This window comes from Ursus americanus, chromosome 22 (genome assembly GCF_024610735.1).
Source record: "Ursus americanus isolate L20-20 chromosome 22, mUrsAme1.1.p, whole genome shotgun sequence".
NCBI classification, from domain to species: domain Eukaryota; kingdom Metazoa; phylum Chordata; class Mammalia; order Carnivora; family Ursidae; genus Ursus; species Ursus americanus.
In genome coordinates, this window is record NC_142148.1 from 4875112 (window position 1) to 4893531 (window position 18420).

At 40.8% G+C, this 18420-nt stretch overlaps 2 protein-coding genes across 2 annotated transcripts in view; one reads left to right on the forward strand and one right to left on the reverse strand.

The window, feature by feature from the left end:
• The window catches only part of RAB22A (RAB22A, member RAS oncogene family), a 52213-nt gene extending 34187 nt beyond the window's left edge, over positions 1-18026 (reverse strand). Inside the window, exons 1-2 of the mRNA XM_045808410.2 lie at positions 17718-18026; positions 16672-16751 (exon numbers count right to left, since the gene is read on the reverse strand). Coding sequence (XP_045664366.1) covers positions 16672-16751; positions 17718-17753 — 116 coding nt within the window. The 5' untranslated portion in view covers positions 17754-18026. The remainder of the gene's footprint in view (positions 1-16671; positions 16752-17717) is intronic.
• Positions 18027-18160: 134 nt separating this feature from the next.
• The window catches only part of LOC123799356 (serine/threonine-protein phosphatase 4 regulatory subunit 1-like), a 79511-nt gene continuing 79251 nt past the window's right edge, over positions 18161-18420 (forward strand). The window contains exons 1-2 of the mRNA XM_045808411.2: positions 18161-18201; positions 18354-18398. Of these exons, the coding sequence (XP_045664367.1) occupies positions 18195-18201; positions 18354-18398 (52 nt within the window). The 5' untranslated portion in view covers positions 18161-18194. The remainder of the gene's footprint in view (positions 18202-18353; positions 18399-18420) is intronic.

Genomic DNA, 18420 nt, shown 5'->3' on the forward strand with positions numbered 1-18420 from the left:
AGGGACTAGAAAAAACACCTAGACTGAAGCATGAGAAAAAAAAACGATGGAAAATAGAGAGTAGGAGAGACACAGAAATGAAAACCTTCCGCACTGCGTCACGGCAGGCTGGGAGCGCCGGGGAAAACGGAGCAAAAGCAAGATTGAAGAGATAATGGTGGAGAATTTTCCAACTTGAAAGACATCAAACCACAGGTTCCAGAAATACCATGAACCCAAGCAGGATAAATACAATGAAAACCTCACCTGGAACATCAAAGTAAGACTGCTGAAACCCAAAGACGAAAGGAAACTTTGAAGGCGCTCGGAGGAGGAAAATGACACATCGCATCAAGAGAGGAACGAGACTGACCCGCGTCAATGAAAGCAGAGGGCTCTAAGAACATGCGCGCATATTTTCAAAGGTCTGAAAGACAGTAGCTGAAAACTAAGAATTCTGTACTCAGTGCAAACAAACCTCACACGATTACGACCTGCTAACATTAAAAACAACTGGGTGAGGGTGTGCAGCACGCGTCTCTCTCCTACTGCCGGTGGGGAGGGAGGAGCGCGTGGACCCCTTAGGAAGACAATGCTTTCTTAAACAGTTAAACATGATTTTATTTATTTATTTGGTTTTCAAAAATATTTTATTTATTTATTTGAGGGAGAGAGAGTGAGAGAGAGAGGGAGAGAGCACGAGCCGGGGGAGGAGCAGCGGGAGAGGGAGAAGCAGACTCCCCGCTTAGGAGGGAGCTCGACGACGCAGGGCTTGATCCCAGGACTCCCGGATCATGACCTGAGCAGAAGGCAGGCGGCTTAACTGACTGAGCCACGCAGGCGCCCCTAAACATGCTTTTAAACCTATTCTGGTAGCCAGCATCAAAGATGGCCCCAAGGGTCCTCACTGCTGGCCCTGATGTCCTTAGTCCACTCTCACAGTGAACAGGGCTGATCTGTGTAACCAAGAGGACATCATGGAAATAACAGATGAGGTCATAAAGACACAGTGGCTTCTATCTTGGGCTCTTACGGACTCCTCATTCTGAGGATGACGGCTCTCATGTTGTGAGGACACTCAAGCAGTCCTGTGGAGAGGTCTAGATGGCAAGAGCCAGAATCACCCCAAGCTGCTCCTGAATTCCTGACGCCTAAAAACTGTGAGAGATAATACATGTTCACTGTTTTTAAGCTGCTAAATCTAAGGGTAATCTGTTACACAAAGAGGAGTAACAAATATGCCTATTAACCAGAAATTCTACCCTCAGGTATATACTCAAGAGTCACACACGTGTATGTCCACAAAAAGACCTGTATGTGAATATGCAGAGCATCTGTATTTATAAGAGCTCAAAACCGGACTCCATTTAAATGTCCGGCAGCAGGAGACTGGATAAACGAATGGCGGCATATTCTCGCAATAGAATGCTAGTCAACAATAAGAAGGAACAAGCTACCGATAAATGCAAAATCACGGATAAATCTCAATAACTGCTCCGAGCAAAGGAAGGAGACCCAGGTATATGAAGTCTAAACACACATGTACTCTCTGTGACCGAAGTCAGAATGGTGGTTAGGCCAGCGAGGCAGGGCAGATGCACGAGGCAGGCAGCTAGCTCTCTGAGGGAATGGAGGTGTTCTGGGTCTTGATGGCACGGAAACGAGCACAAGGTAAACATTCACAGAGCTACATGTTTTACTGCACGCAAATAAAAGCTCAATAATAAAAAAGATAAAATTAAGACATTTTCAGATAGACAACCCTGCACCAGAAGCATATACTACAGGAAATACAAAATGGTGTGCTTTAGAACCAGGTAAATTATCCCAGATGGAAGGTGAGAAATGCAGGCAGGAATGTAAAGCACTGGAGAGAGTAAACACATGGCAGAAATCAACAGGAATGTTCACTGTGTAACAATAATAAATGTCCTGTGAGATCTAGAATTAAAATATACTGTAAGAGCCTAAAAGGCAGGAAGCAGAGAAATTAGATTTGAGAACCTTGCATTGCTGGAATATGGTAAAAGTAATTTATATTAGACTCGAATATGTCGAGGATGCATAAGGTAATTTCTAGAGTAAACACTTAAAGAATAATAAAAGAATGTATAATTACCAAGATAACAACAGGGAGAAATACAGCATTACAAACAAAATTCAATCTAAAAGAATACAGGACAGGGTAAGTAAGAAACAAAGTGTAAAACTGTAGGTTTAAACATAAAGATATCAGTAATTATATGAAACGCAAAATAAACACTCCAATGAAAAGTCCAGTTGGGAGCTCTGAGTGCAGTTGTGGTGGTGGTAGCCCGTGCTGAAATCACCCTCATGAACTGGTCAAGAGGAAAGCCCGTGCTCCCGGCCGGAGGACGACATGCAAGGCTACCCGTGTGGCTGGAAACAGAGCTGGGAGTCCTGGGAGGGAAAGAGCTGCAGAGGGGGAGAGCCTTCAATCCATCCACACACTCATCTCGAATCCACGCTGACCCCTAACCTGCACGCGTACGGGGAGATGCCAAGGAGAGCAACAACTGCAGGCTGAAAAAAACGCTGGGCAGAGATTTTAGTTGCTGCCAACTTCGGGAAAGAGTCAGAGGTTTGAATCCTGCCAGCTGACAGGGGCCCAGGGAACACCCTGAATGAAAGTCCAGAGACAACACCTTAGAAGTAAAGACAATACCCTGGGAATAAGGATGTGCCACGAGGCCAAGGGCAACACTCCAACAGAACATCCTAACAAAGTGTAAAAGCAAGCTTCCTATTTTAACTTTCTGCTAAAACAAAACTCAGCACTCCTCAACAGAAGATAAGAGAATCTAAAATCTCTGCAACCTATCTTCTGCAGGGTCCAGTGCATAATAAAAAATACCAGGTAGGCAAAGAAATGCGACCCAAGGTCAAGAGGAAAAGAGTAAACAGCAATAGATCCAGAGCTGATCCAGATGTTGGCATCAGCAGACATACGTTTTAAAAGAAGCTATTATAAATATAATCAGGACTTAAAGAAAAAGAGTCATATTGAATGAACAGATGGAGAACTGAAGCATGTGAAATATAAAAAAGGAATCATATGAAATTCTAGAATTAAGGATAGTATCTGAGTGAAAAAAATAGACTAGATGTACTTACAGAAGAAAGGAGCAATTGAACTTAAAGACAGATCAACAGAAAAAACATGATCCTAAGAACAGAGGGGAAAAGATGGAAACCCCCTCTCCCCAGAAACCCCAGGATTCAGTTATCTGTTAGATGGTATCTAAGAGTTTAATATATGTACAATTGGAATCCCATAGGCAGAGTGAAAGAATGAGGTAGATGAAACATTTAAAGAAATAATGGCTGATATGCCCCAAATAATCAAATTTCTGATCCAAGAAACTCTGATCCATTGATCCTAGAGTATATTACGCACCTAGCCATTAGAGTAAATTGCTGAAAAGATAGCAGACCTCTTTTAAAAAAAAGATTTTATTTATTTTAGAGAAAGAAAAACAAGGAGGGAGGGAGGAAGAGAGAGCATGTGCAAATAGAGGGAGGAGCAGAGGGGGAGGGAAAAGAAGGGGGAAAAAAATCTCAAGCAGACTCCCTGTTGAGCACAGAGCCTGATGTGGGGCTCAATCCCATGATCCTGAGATCATGACCTGAGCGGAAACCAAGAGTCGGATGCTTAACCGACTGCACCACCCAGGCACCCCAAAATATAGCAAATCTTAAAAGCAGCCAAATAAAAAGATTCATCATACATACGGTAACAATACTAAGGCATGACTATAGGCCCCTCAGCAGAAACCATGAGGCCAGAATATAATGGAATAACATATTAAAATCCTGAAAGAAAAGCTTGTACATGAAATCCCCAGGACTTAAACTGGGAATTTGTACCTTCTGACCTCTCTTACCCATTTCGACTATATATCGTGCAACATGGTACTATAATTACTAACACTCTCTCGCGTATTTGAGAAAGTTGCTCATCGAGTAACTGAAAAGTTCTCATCTCAAGGAAAAAAGCTTTTGTAGCTATGTGTGGTGATGGGTGTTACTAAACTTATTGTAGTGATTATTTCACAATATGCACAAATATCAAATCATTATGATGTATGATGACAACGACAATCAGCTCAGAAATCTGTTCTCCAGCAAAAATAACTTTCAGATGTAAGAATGCTGTACGGACATGACATTTTCTGATAAACAAAAACTGAGGGAATCTGCCACCAGTAGCTCGGAATACATGAAACACTATGAAAGTTCTTTAGGCCAAAGGGAAATGACATCCAGTGAAAACTCACTTCTACAGGAGGGAATGAAGAGCAATGGGTATAGTATTATGTGTGTAAAATAAAAAGAAATTATTTTTGTTCTTCCTCCTTGTTTTCCTGCGGTGAATAATTACTTATCCTCAAAGCTGCTACTTGGTGGGCCATTCAGGTGGAGAGGTAGAGTGGCCCAGAGGGAGGTATCAAAGGCTGGCCAAAGTGAGGTGCCCCCATTTAGGGAGAGTCAGGTGGCCTGGGCTCTCAGAGCCCGTGGAAGGTGAAGAAGGCACCAACAATACAATGTTACCATGTTTTACACCAAATAGCCAGTTGTCTTTTAATGACATTAGGGAAAAAAGCCAGTTTTTTCATAATGCCCTTCTTTGTACTAATTATCATTAAAAAAAATTTTTTTAAAACAGCCTCCAATTTAGAGAAAACTTATAAGCACAGAATTTATCCTGAACCATGTGACAAAAAGCTAGCTCATTACCTCTGAAGGTTAGTGGACATTTCCTAACAGCCAGAATATTCTCCTACATGAGCAGAACAAGATCATAAAAATCATGAAATTAGCACTGACAGAGTACTACCATGTATTTCTCAGAACCCATTTGAGTTTCGCCAATTGTTCAGTGATAGCCTTTTTGGTAAAATATCCAGTTCAAAATCACATGCTGTATTTAGTTGTCATGACTCTTTAGTCTCCTTTAATCTGGATCAGTTTCTTAGTCTTTCCTCGAATTTTTCGACTTTTGAAGACGACAGCCTTGTTGTTTTGTAAAATGTCACTCTCAGTTTGAGTTTCTCTGATGTTGACTCATGACTGGATCCATCAAGAATGATTATACTTGGAAGTTCACTTAACGTATTTGCGGTGGCTACAAACTATGCTTACTTTTTTGTCTTCTGATCCGCCTCCCTTCAAGAGTGGAGCTTCATGCTACATGCTGTGCATCTGGGATGGCTAGCTCAGTCACCCCCTCTACTGAACAAAAGCCTTGGTAGGTGACTCCTACATACATCACAGAAGATACTGCAGACTCCTGCCTGCTCCGGCTCTTGGATTGCTTGCCCTGGGGAAAGTTAGCTGCCTTGTGAGGACACCCAAGCAGCCCTATGGAGAGGCTCACATGGTAAAGATCTGAGGAACCGAGGCCTTCAGCCAACAGCCATGTGAGTGTACCATCCCGGAAGCAGATCCTTCAGCCCCAGCCAAGACTTCACTTGACTGCAGCCCCAACTGACATCCTGGCTGCAACACTGTGAGAGCCGGATGGAGGACCATTACCAGCTAAGCCACTTGATCCTGGTCCACAGAAAGAGTAGACAGTGTTTATTGTTGCCAGAGGCTAAGCACTGGGATAATTTCTTACTTAACAATATATAACTAATACAATTATCTACCACATTAATAGAAAAAAAGAGAAAACCAGGTTATCATCTAAATAGATGCAGTAAGGGATGCCTGGGTGGCGTAGTTGTTTGAGTGTCTGACTCTTGGTTTCGGCTCAGGTCATAATCTCAGGGTCGTGAGATGAAGCCCCGTGTTGGGTTCTGTGCTCACCTTGGAGTCTGCTTGAGATTCTCTCTCCCTCTGGCCATCAAACCACCCTGCACCCGTGCTCTTTCTCTAAAATAAATAAATAAAATCTTAAAAAAAAATGTTCAGATAAAATTCAAGACCCATTCTTTTTTTTTTTTTTTTAAAGATTTTTTACTTATTTATTTGACAGAGATAGACAGCCAGTGAGAGAGGGAACACAAGCAGGGGGAGTGGGAGAGGAAGAGGCAGGCTCCCAGTGAAGGAGCCAGATGTGGGACTCGATCCCGGAACACCGGGATCACGCCCTGAGCCAAAGGCAGACCCCTAACGACTGCGGTACCCAGGCGCCCCCTTCAAGACCCATTCTTAATAAAAACTCTCAGCAAACTATAAATAGAAGGAAACATCCTCATCTTAATAATGGACAACATACAACTAATACCAAACTTAACAGTATAATGTTGAATGACTTTCCAATAAGACTGGAAAAAGGCAAAGGGTGTTGGTCATTACTTTATTAAATATGGTACAGGAAATCCTAGCCTGTGCAGCAAGGTACAGACAAAAACTAAAAGGAAAGGATGCGCACTGTCTTTCCTTTCAGACAACATAATGATGTATGTAAAAAATCCCAAGGAATCTAGAACATAACTCCTAGAATAAATGAGTTTAAACAGGATTAAAGAGTATAAGGTCAATATATAAAAAATCAGTGGTATTTCTACAGACAGGTAACACACAGTTGTAAATAAAATGAAAAAATACAATTCCATTAACAGTAGTTTAAAAAACATTAACATTAAAAAAATTTAACAGAAATACTCTTTAGACTCCCCCACTTAAACCCACAAAACAACAAAGAGAGCTGTTAAAGGAGGCTGAAGAAAGCGGAGAGACCATTCTAGTGCACAGGCCAGAAGACTCGATATTGTAATTTTTTTTCAATATTATAATTTTTGACTGAGGCAGGCTATTCAGTGTGGAAAAGAAAGTCTTTCAACAAATGATGTTGGGACAACTGCATAATCACATGGGAACATAACACACCTTACCTATGTCTCACTCAATACAGAAAAATTAATTTGAGATAGATCAAACAACTAAATGTAAAACTAAAACTATGAAGGAAATATAGAAGATTGTTGTGGAGACTCTGTGACAGGCAGAGCTTTCTCGGAGAGGACCAAAAAACCATGAATCAAAAAAGACAAAATTGACAACACGGACTTCAATAAAATAAAAACTTCTGTTCGTCAGAAGACATCATTAAGGAAATGCAAAGGCAAACCAAGGAATGGAAGAAAATATATGTGGTAAATATACCTGACAAAAGAGCTGAATTTGTTGTACAGTGGTACTATCAAGAATTTCTACAAATCTTTAAAAAATAAGATGAACTCCAAATGAAAATGGGCAAAAGACTTGAAGAGTGACTTCATGAAAAATATGAGTGACAAAAAAGCACATGCAAAGATTCTTAACATTATCAGTAATTTGGGAAATGCAGATTAAAAGCACAGTGAGATAATTTTGTATCCACTAGGACAAGTAAAGTCAAAAAGACAGACAAATATTGGTGAGAATGTAGAGCAACTGGAATTCTACACATCATAGTAGGAGGGTAAAATGATACAACCACTTTGGACAGCTGTCTGAAAACTTATGAAATTATATATCCACTTGACTTATAAAAGAATGTTCACAGTATCTATATTCACAATAGCCAAAACCTGAAAATGACCTGGATATCCATAACCAGAAGAGATAAATTGTGATCTCTTCATATGAGAGGACCTTATTCACCAATTAAAAAACGGGGGGAGGGGGGGAACTATAGCACACGCAACAACATGGTTGAAACTCCAAAACATTGTTTTATGGAGAAGACACTAGATGCCATTTATTTCATTTATGTGAAATTTAAGAACAGGCAAATTAATCTATAGTGACTAAGATCACCACGGCGGTTGCTTATGGGAAGTGGGACTCATCGAAGGAACTTTCTGAGGTGATGGAAATTTCTGGATTTTAATTAGGGTGTTGGTTATATGGAGTATACTTTACCAGAATCTAATCATAAGCTGCTTACAGGAGCCCCACCTTAAATATAAAGATATAGAAGGGTTGAAAACAAAAGGATGAGAAAATATGCACCGCGCAAATACCAACCAAAGGAAACGGTGTTGTATTAATAATAGACAAATCAGACTTCGAGGCAAAATGTACCCTAGAGCTTAGAGTACATTCAGAATGCTAGAAGGTTTGCGTTATTAGTAAGATATAAATTTCTAAATTTATAGGTACTTCATGTACCTGTAGCATTGATAAAACAAAACGGAACGAAAGGGTAGACTAATACATAACCATGGCAGGATTCTAACCCACTTCTCTCAGTAACAGATGGATTCAGGCAGACCAAAAGAACTAACAAGGATAACAGAAAGAATGAACAATGTGATCAATAAACTTGACCTAATTCCATTCATAAAACAGGAGCACAGCATACAAAAACTTTTCAAACACATACGGAATACTTACCCAAACTGATGTATGCTGTGCCACATAGTACACGGTACCATATTTTAAAGGATTTAAATCATGCAAAATACGTTCTCTCACCTCGATACAATTATGACAGTAATCATTAACAAAAAGTTAACTAGGAAACCTCCTTATATTTGAAAACTGAGAAACACACATCTAAATGACACCTGGATCAAGGATGTAATCTTAATAGAAAGTGGAAAACATTTTGAAATGAATGATAATGAAATTATGACATATAAAAATTTGTTGGAATCAGCAAGAGCCATGGTTAAGGTTTTAAAATATAAGGAATACAAGTGAAAATAATAGAGACTGAAAATCAATGATATAATCATCTATCTCAAGAAGTTAGAAAAGAACAGCACATCGAACAGGACAGAAACAATCAAGACAGGAGCAGAAATTAATGAATTGGAAAGTAGACATACTGTAGAGGTGATGAGAGGCAAAACTAATGTCAGAAATGCAAAAGGTATATCAGTTTAGAATCTTATCTTTACACCAATTGGAAAAAGTATATGAAATAGCCAAAAACCTTAAAAAAAAAAAAAAACCCACAAAACCCCACAATCTATCAAAACCAATACAAGAAGAAATAGAAAATCTGTAAATGAATAATCTTACAACTATGAAAAGAAATAGACTCCTTAAACTCCATTCCACAAGGACAATTTGAAGCTCAGATGGCATTACTGATGAATTTTACTAATCACTTAAGAAATAAGAGCAATTTTATACAATCTCTTCCCTGGAAGAGTTTCCCAACTCATTTTATAAGGGAAGCAAAACCCAACACCAAACTTGACATATACATTACAAAAGGGATTATTACATGACAATCTTACTTATAAACATACACAAAAATCCTAAAAAAACAGCAAACTAAAACCAGTGATTACTAAAAGAATATGTCATGATCTAAGCGGGTTTATTCCATGAAAATTCAACAGTGTAATTTGCCATATTAACAGCATAAAAGAGAATAATTACATGACTAACCCAGTAGATGTAGAAAAATCTTTTGATAAATCCTACACTTATTCATGCAAAAAAAAAAAAAATTCCAGCAAAGGACACTCTATAATGTGATAAGGGATATGTTCAAAAAACCTACAGCAAACATTTAATTTAATGTTTATGACAGTGAAAGCTTTCCCACTAAGATCAGAGTAAGATAAGAATACCCAGAACCACATTTCTTCAACACTGTACTGGAGATCTGACTCAATTCAATAATAAAAGAAATAAAAAGTTTAGGATGAGAAATACATATCAAAACAATACCACATAGGATTTAATAGCATAAAATTGCTTTGAAACATCAAACCCCCTAGTATAAATCTAATGAAAAATGTGCAAGTCCACTACACAGAGTAGTAGAAAAAAATACTGAGAGAAAATAAACAAGCTTGTCTAATAAATGGAAGAATAATCAATGTTCATATATTAGAAAATTCAGTATCATAAAGATGTCATTTCTTTCCAAACCAATCTATAAATTCAGTGGAATGCCAATCAGAATCAGTAGAGACTGGTGTTTTGGGATACGTGAAAATGGACAAGATGATTTTTAATGTTTATATGGAAATGTAAGCCAAGACATTCTTAAAGAATAACACAGAAGACACATCATTGGACATTAAGACTTATTACAAATATACAGAAGTTAACAAACTGTGACACTGGCACAAAAACCCAGAAAAAAAGACCAATAGTTTCTTTAAAGGACCAATGACTAAGGCCACCCCCCCCACAAAAAATGAATCTTATAAGATGCAGGAGTAAAACATGACATTAATGGCACAAAGGACGAGAGGGAAAATGAAACCATACTCTCATAAGGTTCTTATACCATATGTGAAATTGTATATTATTTGAAAGTAGACTGAAAAAGAAGTATACTGTAAATCCTAGTGCGACCACTACAATAATAAAACAAAGAAATGGAGCTAACAAGCCAACAGTGAAGATGAAATGGAATCATTAACATGGGCCAAATAGGAAAATATAGCAAGATGGTATATTTAAGCCAAACCATATTGATAGCTGTAATAAATAAAAATGGTTTAAATCACGATTATGCAACATAGCTTTCTGTGAGGAGGACTGAAAGATAATGTGACCGAGGAACTGAATTTTTACTTTTAACTTAAATTTGAATAGCCACATGTGGCTTTGGCAACTGTGCTGGACAGCAAAGGTCTCAACACTCCAATTTAAAAGCAGGGACTGTCAGATTAAGTATAAAAGCAGGAGCCATAATGCTGTCTACAAGAAACCTCCTTCAAATACATAGATATAAATAGGTTTAATGTAAATGGATGGGAAAAGATATGCAAACACTAATCAAAAGAGAGCTGAGGAGCCTGTATTAACAGGAGACAAAGTAGAAATCAGAATCAGGGCTGTTGCCAGGGAAAAAAGCGTTTCGTGATGGTGAGGAGGTCAAGTTATCAAGAAAAATAACAATGCTACACATAGAAACACTCAATAATAAGGGTTCGAAGTACATGAACAAAAATCGACCAAACTACAAAAGAGAAATAGACTAAATTCTCAATTAGGGCTGAATTTCAAACATTCCTGTCACTGCAAATGAGAGGGGAAAAAAATCAGTAAAGGTACAGAAGACATGAACAAGTGCTATTAACCAAGCTGGCTAATTTAACATTTATAGAACACATTCTTTTCTCATATACATGGAACATTCATGAAGACCATATTCGAGGCCATGAAACAAATGTCAAATATAAGAGGTTTGAAATAATAGTGAGTACATTTTCTGACCAGAGCAGATTTAAACTAGAAATCAATAACAAAAAATTTCTGGAAAATCCCTGAATAATTGGAGGTTAGAGAATACTTCTCAACAACCAACAGGAAAACAAATCACAAGGGAAATAAATACTCTGAACTAAATGAAAATGAAAATACAGTGTATCAAAATCTGTGGGATTCACTTAAAACAGTACTTAAAAGGGAAATTTATAGTTCTAAACGCTCATATAAGGAAAAAAAAAAAAAAGGCCCTAAAAATCAATATTCTAAACTCTCAGGTTAAAAAACTTTAAAAGAAAGAACAAATTAAGCCAAAATAAGAAATTGGGGGGGGGCAGTGGAACAAAGATAAAAGCAAAAATCAATGAAATTGAAAATAGAGGGGCGCCTGGGTGGCACAGCGGTTAAGCGTTTGCCTTCGGCTCAGGGCGTGATCCTGGCATTATGGGATCGAGCCCCACATCAGGCTCTTCTGCTGGGAGCCTGCTTCTTCCTCTCCCACTCCCCCTGCTTGTGTTCCCTCTCTCGCTGGCTGTCTCTATCTCTGTCAAAGAAATAAATAAAATCTTTAAAAAAAAAAGAAAATAGAAAAATATTAATGAAATAAACTGGTCCTTTGAGAAGATCATTAAAATTAATAAATGTATAGCTGGACAAATCCTAAAGATATTAAAAGGATAATTTAAAAAATTCATGAATTTTATGCCAATAAATTAAAAAAATAGATATAACAGACAAATTCATTGAAAGACACTAACTACCAAAGCTTACTTGGGAAGAAATGAGTACATCTGTATCTATTAAAGAAATTGAACCTGTAGTTAAAATTTTTCTGCCAAAGAAAACTCCTTGCTCAGATGGCTTCATTTCATTTGTGAATCATACCAAACCTTTAAGAAACAATACCAATTCCACATAAACTCTTCCAAAAAAGAAGATGAGAAAACACTTCCTGACTTATTTTATGAGGCACTGATACCAAAACTAGAGAAAGATATTACAGAAAACTACAAGATAATTATCTACTTCATGGAGGCAAAAATCCTTAGGAAAGTTTTAATAAATGAAACCCAATAATGTATTAAATAATGCATAATAACCAAGTGAAATTTATCCTAGGAACACATTTAATATTTTAGTATAGATTGTTGTAATTCACTATTTAAAGATTAAAAAGAAAAATCCTAAGAACAGTTCAAAAGATGGAAAACCAAACCCAAAACTACCTGACAAGAATTCAACATGATTCCTGATGAAATATCTCACTGATATAGGGATAGAGGAAAATATTCTCAACCTGACAGTGGGCACCTATAAAAATCCTAGAGCCTAGCCATCCAACTTAATGCTAAAAGACCTAATGCTTCCCACCCCAAGACAGGGAATAAAGTAAGGACGTCTGCTCTTAACATTTCTCAACAAAGTACTAGAGGTCCCAGGTAATACAACCAGGCAAGTAAAAGAAATAAAAGACATATAGATTGGAAAGGAAGAGGTAAAACTGTTTATTACATAGGACATGATTGTACACCTAAGAAAATCCCAAGGAATCTATGAAAAAGGTGCCTGAACTAACTGAATCTAGAAAGTCACAAGGCCAATACGTAAAAATAGAGTTTACTCTATATATTAGCAACAATTAAAAATTGAAATAAAAAAATTCCATCTACTAATCATAAAAAAACATGAAATACTTCGGGATAAATTTAACTAAATAGGTGAAAGCCTGCACAGCCTGAAAAACTTTGTTGACAGAAATCAAAACTAAATTAGTACAGAAGTATACCATGTTTATGGATAAGATGCAATATTGTCAATTCTCCCCAAATTAATCAATAAATTTGCTATATTACCAATGAAAATCTCAGTTTTTTTTTTCAGAAATTGGACATTGTGATTCTAAAATTTAAACTGAAATACAAAGGACTGAGAAAAGCCAAACAGATTTGAAAAATATAAATACAACGGGAGGCCACATACTGCCTGATTTTAAGACTTTCTATAAATCTACAGCAATCAGGACTGTTTATTGTACCAGCACAAGGAGACACAAACAGATAAATGGAATAGAAATAAACCCACACATATTTATCAGTTTACTTTCGACAAAGGCACCAAGGTAATCTAATAAATGCAGAATTCAACATTAACAAACGTTGCTGTAATGACTAAACTGACACATGGAACAAAATGATCCTTGAATTCCCTCGAACTGTAAACTAAAGCTAGTAGAATAATAGGTCATAAACTAAAATGTAAAACATAAAGCTACAAAAATTCTAAAAGACAGCATAGGAGAAAAATCTTTGTGATTTTCGATGTATAGGACACACAAAAAAAAGAACTACAAAAATAATTGATAAATTGAACTTGATCAAAATTAAACATCTTTGCTCTTCAAAAGATACTATAATCAAAAGTTTAAGAAGAATGTTTTTTCCACAGTGGAAGTTAACTAGTTGGTGGTATTGAGGGCAGTGAGTAGCACGGGGGACAGCAGGAACTGTGAGGCGGCAGAACAGGATAGGTTGGAGGGGTGGCCAGGAGGCTGGTGAGGCAGCAGGGGCCATGTCCTGGAGACGGGGGGAGCCTCCAGCATAATTTACCACAGGGCGCACTGGAACGAAACTCTTATCTTCCCTAGTTCTCTTCCTCCGTGATAATACTCCCTTAAAGTCCTCTCCTGCTGCCATTACACCTGGCAACGCTTGTCTTGCACATGCACATGCAGGTTTTCCCCAGCTGTGTTCTGCTCCCCACGTTTCCCATCAGTGCTCTCATCCCTCCCACAGCTCAGCTTCACCCGTGCAACGTAGTCTCAAGTCAACTTCTCCAGCCTTTCTCCTTAGGGCCAGGCCCATATTTTCAATCCATCATTTGGGCCTCGTCCCCTACAGATCTCGGTGTCCATTCCTTCCCCTGTCCTCCTACATTCTTCAGTCTTCCCTAATGGTCAAATATGTCACACTGGGTGGGGCGGAAGGAAGCATGGGCCCTAAGAATCATCTGGCCTGGACTTAAATTGGAGCTTTCTTTGGAGAATGGAAACTTAGCCATTCTGCCCCTCCTGTCTCCCTCTGCACATATGCCCTCCCTCCATCTCTGGGACATGGAAATTAAAACCAGAACGAGGTACTACCATGCTCTTTCCAACACAGCTAAATTATAGACTGTATAATCCACTCATCTTTCAATATTTAAATGTCAGGGCTGCCAAGTGCTTTACACTTCCACTGTTTCCTTTAGGCCTAGGCCAGGCGCCTGTTACATGCTCTCAGAGCAGTCATGTTTTCTTTTGCAGCACATTAAAAGGTCAAATAAATCATTTCCTGTACATTAGTTTTAGAATGTTTTTCTTTCCTCCTTGTAGGTAAGATCTATGAGGGCAGGAACCAAGTTTATCTAAATTAGGAGTTGGCCAACTTTTTCTGAAAAAGGCCAAATAGCATATATTTTCAGCTTTCTGGGCCAGAGGGCATTTGTCACAACTACTCAGCTCTGCCATTGTAGCCAGAGGGCAGTGGAGACAATGTGTGAATGAACGGGTGTGACTATGATTTGATAAAGTTTTATTTATAAAAACAGGAGGCGAACCAAACATCCAGTATGCTGACCCCTGGTCTAAATCACCAGCACCCAGTCTAGCATCTGGCATATAGAAGGCACTCAAAGGATGAATAAAGAAGAAAAAGCCCTTGGTTTGACAATGAGATGGAAACTGGTACACAGGGAGGGTGGTTTTAGTGGAATAGTGGGGGTGGAACGGAGGCAACAATGGGTTGCAGGGGGAGCAGCAGTTGAGGAAGGAGTGACTTCTCTTCCAAGAGTGCCACCATTGGCATGGCTGGCTTGGGGAATGGTATGGTCTTAGTAGAGCAGGTAAAAAGAGGAGCATGTCTGCAGGCTGTGACAAGAAGGCAGGGCAAGGAAAGAAAGGGAGAACTGTTGAGGAGGGCCCCTCATAGCTCAGGTATGTGAGGAGGTGGTCACAAAGGGGGAACACATCCGCTGAGGCTAAGAAAAAAGAAACAAGGAAAAGTGGAAGGAAACTGGGGGGAAACCTCATCTTCCTCTTTCCTGTGAAATGTGAGCCAAGACCACCTGGTGAAGAGGGTGGGACTCAAGGTGAGGAACTGCAGCATCTGTCAGATTGGGAGGGCTAGCAAATGGGTACGTGGACACCCTGGATAGAACTGCAGGCCTGTTACTGTCACCGCTGCCGGAGCTATACCCCTCCCTATTCTCTGGCCGTCTCTCAGAGAGCACTTTTAACCAAGGTGGTGTTTGCATCTTTCAGAGCTGTTTTCAGCTCTGACCCGGTATGAAAGGTGTCATTCACTGAGTCACCAGCACTACTTACTATCACTTCCTGTCACTTCTCTTCCCCAAGCAGGTGGCAGCAGGCAGGCCCTGAGGCAGATGAGGTCATGTTTTAAACATTTGCACATACCCAGCTCTTTCTTGAAGGATATCAAAAGGCATTTTTTTCTTAAAATTTTTAAAAGATTTTATTTTATTTATTTGACAGAAACAGCCAGCGAGAGAGGGAACACAGGCAGGGGAGTGGGAGAGGAAGAAGCAGGCTCATAGCAGAGGAGCCTGATGTGGGGCTCGATCCCAGAACGCTGGGATCACGCCCTGAGCCGAAGGCAGATGCTTAACGACTGTGCCATCCAGGCGCCCCTCAAAAGGCATTTTAATTTCAGAAAGTTAGTGGTGGTTTCACTCCCATGCCTTCAAATGTGTATGTATGTTGTAAAAATATTTCTGTATTAGACAGAATTGGATTTTTGTTTCAATGGAAGAAACCATTTCATGGGGGGTATGCCATAAAAATAGCATAGCAGCTATTTAATTTTCCAAGCCTAACATAGTATTAAAACCTATAAAATACAATTTCTCACAGGGTAAGTATTAATATTACAGCATTTAAATACCCTGAAAAGTTTTCTCATAGTCAAATACCTATAGCCAGTCAATTTCACTTATCCAAAGAATCAGACACCCAGAAAAAGCTGACATTTCAACATTAACGTATTAATTCATTATTACTACTAGTGCAGGAATGTATGAGAAGGGTTCAGACAGGTAGCAGCGGTGATGGGGTCCACAGCCCTGCCCTGAGCCTCCACATCTCCATTTGCCACTCCTCCCAGTCTGACAGATACCGCCTACTTTTCAGGAGAAACTAAAACCATCTAAGTATCTTCTAGTTGAATGCCTGAAAGAATAGTATCAGGACCTGTTTTCTTCTGCTTTATTTTAAGATGCAATGCTGTTCATATTTATAGACTGAAGTATACTCTACTAAGTAAAACTTCCATTCATATTTTTTATTTTGAAGTTTTCCCCTCACACCTCAAAAGATAACTTTCCTAAAACACACCAATCCTCACTGTACACATTCAAGTCCTTCCACAGATGATGGAAACCACCATCTGTTAACCCACTGGAATGTAAAATGGCGACGCCTCCCCACCCTCATAACACACCTTTTATTTTGGAAGGACTTCCAATACATCTTTAGACATATGTTCAATAAACTTAATCTCTTACCCTATGGTTGGATTGATGTTCGGATCAAAACTGTCTTCCACGAACCGCCACACGATACTCGATTTACCTACACCTGTATCCTGAAAAAGAACGAGATGGGTGAATACAAATAAGTCTACCTGCTTCCAGACAAAGAAAACTACTTTGAGCCTTAAGTTCAGGATTTTAGAAAAATGGTCTTATATGCTAATTTTTAGAAGTTAAGAGGCACAAAGGTTTTCATAAACATTCAGTGGGAGTAACTAGATTTCAAAATGTACTGTAGGACGGGGTTTTGCGTTTTTTTAAGGACACGAGAACCTTTTGAAAAACCCCAAGTTTCTGCTTAGTGTGAAGTGACACACTCGCTTTTTTAACATGTGTAAGTAAACTATGAACTCTTGAATTACTTCTGAGTAATCCCTGATAAATCACAGCCCCGCCCTATTTCGGAAGGGGGAAGACTAGATATTGGAATCCTTTTCAGTCTTTAAAGCAGCAACTCAGGCAAAAGAGCATCGACTTCATTAAGCATGATCTGAAGGAGCAAAGTTGCCCTGACAAGACAGGAAGCAAAAGCTTCCAACTAGTTTTGGGGGCTTCCTGATTTGAACATCCCAAAAAAGTAACTCTACGAGAAGTGTCACGGTATCCCACAAGTTCAAAAACTCCAAACGAGACAAACTCTGCTTGTAAAACCTGAAGACCTGCCATTGGTTTTACTTTGGAAGACTTGGCCAACTTCTCACTAGTACCTTAGTAGGAAACTATTTAGGAACTGCTCTCAACCTAGATGCAGTGGAGAGGGAGGGAAGGCTCTTTACCCTCTGGGGGCGAGAAGAGTCCCTGGGCTCCAGGAAGGTACGGGGGGAGGGTCCCCTCCTGCCAGGAGGACCCTCAGGACGCGGCGGCAAGGTGGGCAGGATGGCCCGGGGGCCGGAGGGAGGGTCCCGGGGCAGGTCCTGCACCGAGGCTGGGGGAAGGGGCGCAGAGGACTTGGGCACGCTTGGGTCCCCGGCCTGCCCGGCCTCCCGCGGCCCTCCCGAGGCCGGCCCGCCGCCACTCACCCCCAGCAGACACACTTTGAGCTCCCTCAGCGCCATAGCCCGGGAGCCAGGGGCGCGGGCCCGCCGCCGCCCTAAGTTGAGGAGGGAGAGGCCGGGCCCAGCACGAGCATCCCCCGGCGCCGCCGCCGCACGGCTCAGCCCCGGCCGCGGGGCGCGCAGAGGCGGCGGCCGTCCGCTCGCCAGCCCTCGGCCCGGCCCGTGCGCCGCCAGCCGCGCGGGACCCGCCTCAGCAGCCTGGACGGTGCCTCGGCCTCCCGGGCGCCGCTGCCGCCGCCATCTTGGGACGCCGGCCGGGTCACCTGACCTCCCCGCCCACCTCGGCAGCCACCTTCGCCGCGAGGGCGGGGCCCGGCCGGCGCCGCGAGGCTCGCGGGGAGGTGCCGGTCCGGGGGGCGGGGCTCGGAGCCTGAGGCCCCGCCCCATCGACCCACCGGCCCCGCCTTCCCGCGCGGACCCCGCCTCCTGGCCCATCCCAAGATGGCGGGTGAGTGGGGTTGGCTCCCTGGGCGCAGGGGCGGTCCCCTCCCCCCCTAGCCGGGACCACTCCTCAAGGCCCGGGGATCCCCGCCCGCCCCTGAGCCCGCCTGCCGCGGTCCCCTCCTTGTGTGTAACTGCTCTGTGTTTCTTGGTTTTCAGAGATCCCTCTGTACTTTGTGGACTTGCATGATGACTTAGACGATTGTAAGTAACAGTTGGGGCGCCC